The sequence below is a fragment of the Globicephala melas genome, chromosome 9, assembly GCF_963455315.2.
Source record: "Globicephala melas chromosome 9, mGloMel1.2, whole genome shotgun sequence".
Lineage (NCBI taxonomy): Eukaryota > Metazoa > Chordata > Mammalia > Artiodactyla > Delphinidae > Globicephala > Globicephala melas.
In genome coordinates, this window is record NC_083322.1 from 40,943,674 (window position 1) to 40,951,740 (window position 8,067).

Below are 8,067 nucleotides of genomic sequence, written 5' to 3' on the forward strand. Positions count from 1 at the left end.
ACATTTAAAAAGTAACCCATCTTCCTTTTTTCAGGTCTCTTATGAAGATGTGGATCGCTTAAAAGGATTGGCAGTTACTGAAAACATGAGGGTCCCTCACTTTCTGCAGGACCATGGCCGATATATGGAACACTTAGAGAAGATCATGGAAGTGAATGAACTGACTGACAGGGAACTGAAAGATCTTATATATTAATTAGCATTCTTGCAAACATAGCTAAGCTATACCTCTATGTATATTACCAATTAGGTGCAGTTAGCACCAGCAGATTTATAAAAGAAGAATGACTGTTTACATGAGTTTTCTGAAGAATGGTCTGCAGTATTCAGCTGAATATTTAGGTTAAGAACAAATTTTAAACTGTTTCCCTAAAATGTTTCTATAGGCTACAGGGGAAAGTTACTCCTGTTTTCATCTGAATCTCAACAGAGTCAGATGAAAATACTGCTGATGGGTGTTTTTGAGGAATCTTGGTCAAATTGAGTGATAAACTTCTGCCTGAGAACCAAGACCAGCTCTTACTAGAGATGGAATTCCTGTGTTGTTCAAACTTCAAGGTAATATTTTATTTAATAAATAATGGTAATTATTCTCCTTTGAAAAATTAGTCTGTGTTATGCTCCCAAAAGCTAGAAAATAAGAAATTTAAGGTTTCTTATTTTCTTATATGTTAAGTAATGTTAAAGGGAGGGGAAAAGCAATTTGAAAAGTTTTCATAGTTCTTTATTTTACACATTATTGTTTCACCTTATTAGCTTATAGGAACTAAAATAGAAGATTACCATATTTTGTCCAGTTATCCCTTAACTAAATTTGGTTTTCATCTGCTGAAACATACTGGACACCTTCAAAATTTTAACCAAGTTTTAGGGTCTTTGCTTCCCAAGTCTCAGAGGTTTCTCTACATAAATCAAAATAGTTGGGGGAGAGAGAAGCTACTTACCTTTTTTATTAAATGGAGCAATGAGCAGGGGATATATCATGTAGGAGCTGGATGTTGACTGGGTAGCATCTACAGTAAACTTGACTGTATACTCTGAGAAACAGAATTTCTGGGCATTGTCATTTGATAAACTGGCTTTGTGATACTGGCTCAGTATTTTATCAAAATCTTTGACTTCATCAAGCCAATAATGACATACTTTGAATTTCAAGAATATGAATTCTGTTTTACTACATTTCTCCTGCTAAAAGCTTATATCTAGCTTTGTAATTTATCAATTTCAATATATACTTGGATAGGTATAATAGGTATACTTGGGATCAAGTAGTTTTTCAAACTTAATCTGAAAGAATACTGCTGTAAACACCCCATTCAAAATTGCTACTGTAATTTCTACCCAAAGTCTATCTGAGAGTTTACCTCAGTTCAGACTTAAATATGGTGCTAACACTGGTAGATGTATACTGCAAAGTCTGGTTCACAGTCACATTTTAGAAACTCTTTTGCAGACAAGGTTATGGGATTTTTCTCTTTCGCATATCTGGAAGGGCGCCTCGAAGAATGATATACTCCAGCAAACATGATATACTCTAATTGGCACCTGGTAGTTCTTGCAAAGCCACGCATTTCACCTTTGGCAGTAGCAGGCAAGGCCCTTTAGAGTACCGAAGGTGCCCATACCTGTGTCATGCTGGCTGGAGTGTGACCTGCACTGGGGGCACAGTGCACCAACACTAACCAGACACCAGAAGACCACTCTTGTCCTCTCAAGCATTATTTCTTTGTAGCAGAGTCATCCAGTTTTAGCTTTGTGTAGTGTTTTCTGACTTCATCTTCAGACTTATCAAAGGTAACTGTGAAAACAATGTCTTAGTGCTGGAGTTGAAGTACAGACAGAAATGGCAATATTTATGTCCTGTGACTTAAGGTCAAATGATTATAAATTCAGCATTTGTAGGCAATAACACTGCTAATCTTCTGTTATGGTTTAAATATAAAGGAAAATCACAGCAGCCTTAATTTCCTATTGGTAGGATTGTTTGTAGTGGTTGTAGTCCCTGAATTTTAAAATGGATAGATATTACGTGATCTGAAAAAGGAAACACTTTCTTGCCTTACTGCTTTGGTATAAGGACAAAAAATATGAGCACTATCCAGACCAAAAAAAAAAGACCTTAAATCACATTAAGATATTTCAAAGGTTAGCAATGAACCAAAAGTAGTTCAAGATTAGCAGAAATACTTAAATAAAGAGCTCTAAGCTTTAAAAGTTGAGATTGAAGATTTAATGTTTATTCTTTTTCTTGAAATAGCATTAAGGTCAGTTTTCTCTAAAATGAAAGTTTTTATAAATAGAAAATTACAGCAGCAGTACTTAGGAGAATAGTTGAAGATCATACTCGTTTTAATTAGAATAGTCATTTACTATAGGCTATTGATCATTAGGATTTCATCAATTTTTTCCACTGAGATTCTAACATATAGTTGTATCAAATCCAAATTCTAATAAACTGTTTGTTAGGTTTTCACACCAGACAGTTTCAAAGTAAAATAGTCTGCAAACATAAATCCATAGTCTTCATTTCTTTATATTTTCAATCTTTGAGCATTTTGTGTCTAGCTGTAATAGAAATAAATAGCACTGAGGTTCTTAAATGAACTATTTGGATATATATGCATGCAAACTTCTGTTCTTTTAAAACCTAATTATATTTTTATTGTGGTATTTCTGGGTTTTTTATTGTAATTATTGAAAATATCATCAATCATGTTTGTCTTCTAGTATTCTTATTTATAGAGAAATATATTTGCCACACTCTACCTTTCCCCTAATTAGTTCCCCTAATTAGCATATACTCCCATGGGGCATAGGGGAAAGGAGAGAGGGAAAATTCTGTCTTAATTTACTACCCTGTTTGTTTATTGAATAAACTTTTATGCAGAACCAACTGAGGAGCAGAATCTGTGCTGAGTGTCAGAGGTCCTCTGATGAAGACAAGAAATGTTCCACAGTCCAGTGAGGAAGAGTGGCACACACCCAGGTTACAGCACTGCCAGTACCATACCCAAAAAGTGTTACCAAAAGAATGTAAACCATAGTAAATGGGCCTGTTCATGTGTTTGAAGCACACAGACAAAGATCACTTGCAAAGTAGTGAGTATTTACAGTATTTTATTACCACTCTTTGCGAGGCTTGTTTGGAACCTGAGCAACTTAGCCTAGGGGAAGGAGTAGACCAAGAATACAGTTGCTTGGGTCATCACAGGCCCTGAGGAGCTCCTTTGAGCCCTTCAGCAGATGCGCAAGGGAGTCAGCACTTTATCCTTAAGTGTCTTGGTCTTTGAATTCAAACCTTTATGACACTTGTGAAAACCTTGTCAGCTGGCTATGATTTCATTCATTTTTGTTCACTCTGATTCTAGTGGCTAAAGGAATTAATAGCTTGAAACTGCCAGGATGAGAAATACCAGTGTTTGTTAGCTAGCTTTAAGAATATGTGGAATTTCAAGTATGCAGAGGGAAAAGCACATGAAGAGGAAGCAAGAGGGCAGCCATCTGCAAGCCAAGGAGAGAGGCCCCAAACAGATCCTTCCCTTATGGTTCTCAGGAAAAATCAAGCTTTCCAACACCTTGATCTTGAACTTCTAGCCTTCAGAACTGAAAAGAATTGTACCTAAAAGAGGACGAAGCAAAGAGCAGAAATCTGACCACTAAGAGATTACTGAGCATTCATTTCTTCCCAGCTATCCAATTATCCTAACAAAAGATGACCAGCTTCAGAAGTGACATCAGCATGGCTGAAAAAGCTTCCCCTCATTTGTGTCCTCTACCCACAGCAATTTGGTATCCATATACAGACAGAAATGACCTGGTGGGAGCTTAGGGATCCAACACCAAGCAACTTTGTAGGAATCACCAGGCAACCTGGTAGGAATCTTTCCTGCCCATGCATTGGCTTATAGGCATACAGACCTAGGTCCTGGCATGGACCCTGCAGTGGCCTGTGAACCAGCTCCAGGCCCTCTCAGCTGCAGTGTGGAGACCCTTGGAAAGTATTATCTTAGGCAATCACCCACAGACAAGAGCACCTTTGTGAAAGTCTGGGTTTCCAGTGGAGAATTTTCAGCACATTTTTGGAGCAATAAATGAGTTTAGATGCTTTGAAGAGGAACAGTTTGATTTTATCCTCATTATCCTTCCCTCAAGGTGGCACAGTTCAGGGCCAAGAGAGACCTTCTCAGCCCGTGATTTCTCCTGGAGGGGAAAATGCAAGTGACTGAGTACCCAGCTTCTCCAACTATGTGGGAAGCCACCAGAGAGGCCCATTTCTCTCTTGCCTCATCCAGACTACTGAATCTTGAGCTGCATGATGAGGGGGTGGGAAGGTGCTAGGAGAATAGCAGATAGGACTCTTGGAGGGCATTAAAGAGTCACAGAGCCTACTAACTCACAGTCCCATCAAGAAGCTAGCCCACATGGCACTGGGGACACCTTACCTGTGGGTCTCCCTGACCAGCCCATGGGAACCAGTAGTGCTCCATGTGCCTCACCCACACACATCCCCCACCCTGTGGCTTCCTGTCTCACTCCTGGTAGCATCAAGAGCAAGCTTTGGCAGACGGCTAGTGAACATGCAAAAAAAGCCAAACTGAATCTGCAGGCCCAAGGGAGACCACAAATGTGAGCTTTAGCCCCACACTTGGGAAAGCAGAAGGGAGATCGTCAGCACCTAACCTTTTGCATTGCAGACTCAAGAGAAGATATACAAGCTTAAGGATTCTGCCATAAGAGGCCAAGAAGTGTGGAGCAGGCTTACCCATAGCTGATCTGAGGAAGCCTCAGAATCTCTAGCAGGGATGACTGAAGTTACATCTCTGCTGAAGCAGTTAGTAAAGACTAGAGGAAGCAACTGCTATTTCAGATACAAAGACAACAAAGCAAAACTTAAGAAAACATGACACTACCAAAGGATTATGATAATCTTCCAGTAATTGATTCCAAAGACATGGAGATCTGTGATTTACCTGATAAAGAATGAAAAATAACTGTTTAAGGAAGCTCAGTGAACTACAAGAATAGACAATTTGATGAAATCAAGAAAATACGTGAATAAAATGAGCAGTTTAACAAAGAAAAATCATAAAGGACCAAACAGAAATTCTGAAGTAGAAAAATACAGTGAATGAAATGAAAAATATAGTAGCATCAATATCAGAATGTGTCAATCAGAAGAAAGAATCTGTGAGGTAGAAGATGGGAGCTTTGAGATTATTCAATCAGAGGAAAACAATGAAAAAGGATAATGAAAGCCTATGTGATCTATGGGATACAATCAACAGAAACAACTTGCAAATTATTAGAGTTTCAGAGGGAGAAGGGGGCAGACAGCTTATTAAAGAAATAATGGCTGAGAACTTCCCAAATCTGAGGGAAAATTTGGATATCCAAGTTCTTAAGGTCACCAAACTCAAAGAGATCCTCTTCAAGACATGCTATAATAAAACTATAAAAGACAAAGAGAATCTTAAAAGCAGCAAGAGAAAAGTTTGTAACTTAAAAGGAACCCTCCATACTGTTATTAGCAGATTTCTCAGTGAAAACCTTACAGGCCAGGAGGCAGTGGGGTGATATATTCAAAGTGCTGAGAGAAAACTGCCAACCAAGAATACTCTGGCAAAGTTTTCCATCAGAAATGAAGGAGAGAGAAAGACTTGCCCACACAGACTAAAGCTGAGAGAGTTCATTACCACTAGATCTGCCTTCCAAGAGGTGCTTCCAAGCACAATCTCAAAAGGATGTTTTTGATAAGTTGATTTTAGAGCTCTATTAGGAAATACATGAAAATGTTAAAAGCATATATATCCTTAACCCAACAATTTCAAAGTAAGTACACACACACTATCACACACTTATTCATCATATATACATTGCACACATATGCAAAAATATATGTACACATATATCTTTGTGCAAAGATATGTATCTTTGCACTGCAACATTGTGGTAAAAATAGAGTGGAAGCAACCTTAAAATTCATTAGCAAGGAACTAGTTAGATGACATATTTATATGTTAAAACTATATAGCCTATTTAAAAATAAAGTAGGCCTGTACATATTGATTTAGATTCTACATCATTGTAGAACAATCTCCAAAATCTATTGTTAAGTAAAAAGCATGTTTCAGAATGGTGTTTGAAGTCAGTTTCTATTTGATTTTTTAAAAGGGTGGGGGGATGGTATGTGTATGTACATGTACACTTGTATAGTCACAGAACATCTCTGGTAGGCTACATGAGATACAGGTAAGAGTGGTGACATTGAAGGACTAGGAGTCAGGAGTAAGAAACTCACTTTTACTCCATACTATTTTTATTTGACTTTACTATATGCACATATGGTCTTTAAATCTTTCTTGCATTTTTGAGTTCATGTTTATTGTTTTATTCAGTGTGTTAGCAGAATTCTAGATTTAATCACTGCATTTTGAAATTTTTAAAATTTCATATTAATAAATGAAATAAAATGATACACCTGTGGCTTCCCACCTGTGGCTCCCATCCCTGTTCTCTCCCACCAGAGATAACTACTATTTTCAGTTTCTTATAAAACTTATCAGTTTGTGCATACACAGGCAAACACAAATATATGTATATATGTCTCCTCCTCATCCTTCATCATTTTTTACAACAATAGATTACTACTGTATAAATAATTCTGCATGCACTGCTATTTCCAGTTAGCTACATACCTTAGAACCAAAATCACAAGCCAAGAAAAAAAAACTGGACATTTTTTAAATTAAATACTCTTGAAGGAGGAGACAAGATGGCAGAGTAGAAGAACTTGAACTCACCTCCTATCACAAAAACACCAAAATCACAACTAACTGATGAACAACCATAGACGAAAAAACTGGAACCTACCAAAAAAGGTACTCTACGTCCAAAGACAAAACCACAATGAGATGGTAGGAGGGGCACTTTTGTGATACCAAATCCCATACCTGCCAGGTAGGCGACACACACAGGAAAATAATTATATCACAGGGGCTCTCCCACAGGACTGAGTGTTCTGAGCCCCAGCCTGGGGTCTGGCATCAGGAGGAGGAGCTCACAGAGCATTTGGCTTTGAAGGCCAGCGGGGCTTGAGTGCAGGAGCTCCACAGGACTGAGGGAAACAGAGACTGCACTCTTGGGGAGCACACACACACAAGGTATCATGAGCACTGGGAACCACCGCAAAGTAGTGACTCCATAGGAGCCTGGGCCAGACCCACCTGTAGGTCTTGGAGAGTCTCCTGGGGAGGCAGGTTCAGCTGCGGCTCACTGTGGGGGTAAAGACACTGGTGGTGGAGGCCCCAGGGAGTATTCATCAGTGTGAGCTCTCCCAGAGGTTGCCATTTTGGCAGTGAGACCTGGCCCTACCCAACAGCCTGTAGGCTTCAGTGCTGGGCCACCTCAGGTCAAACAACCAACAGAGTGGGAACACAGCCCCACCTATAGCAGGCAGCCTGTCTAAAGTCATGAGTCCACAGCTGCCTCTAAACACACCCCCTTGAAGTGGCCCTGCCCACCAGAGGTACAAGACCCAGCTCCACCCACCAGTCCCTCCCACCAGGAAGCCTGCACAAACCCCCAGAACAACCTCACCCACGAGGGGACAGGCAGCAGAAGCAAGAGGAACTACAAACCTGTAGCCTGAGATGGAGACCACAAACAAAGTTCAACAAAATGAGATGGCAAAGAAATATGGTCCAGATGAAGGAACAATGTAAAACCCCAGAAACAACTAGGTGAAGTGGAGATAGGCAATCTGCCTGAATAAGAATTCAGAGTAATGATAGTAAAGTTGATCCAAGATCTTAGAGAAAGAGTGGAAGCACAGACTGAGAAGATACAAGAAATGTTTAACAAAGGGCTAGAAGATTTAAAGAACAAACAGGTGAACAATACAATAACTGAAATGAAAAATACACTAGAAGGAATTAATAGCAAAATAAATGAGGCAGAAGAATAAGTGAACTGGAAGACAGATTGGTGGAAATCACTGCTGTGGAACAGAATAAAGAATGAAAAGAAAGGACAGTCTAAGAGACCACTGAGACAACATTAAACACACCA

General features: G+C 39.2%; 1 protein-coding gene across 7 annotated transcripts in view; it reads left to right on the forward strand.

Annotated features, from left to right (window-relative positions):
* The window catches only part of MATCAP2 (microtubule associated tyrosine carboxypeptidase 2), an 89,669-nt gene extending 83,267 nt beyond the window's left edge, over window positions 1-6,402 (forward strand). For 4 of the 7 annotated variants that reach the window (XM_060305416.1, XM_060305413.1, XM_060305414.1 and 1 more), the window contains one exon: window positions 35-2,880. In XM_060305416.1, the coding sequence (XP_060161399.1) occupies window positions 35-196 (162 nt within the window). In that variant the 3' untranslated portion in view covers window positions 197-2,880. The other 3 variants (XR_009565277.1, XM_030857557.2, XM_030857555.2) reach the window with 3 other exon arrangements.
* The last annotated feature ends 1,665 nt before the right edge of the window (window positions 6,403-8,067 follow it).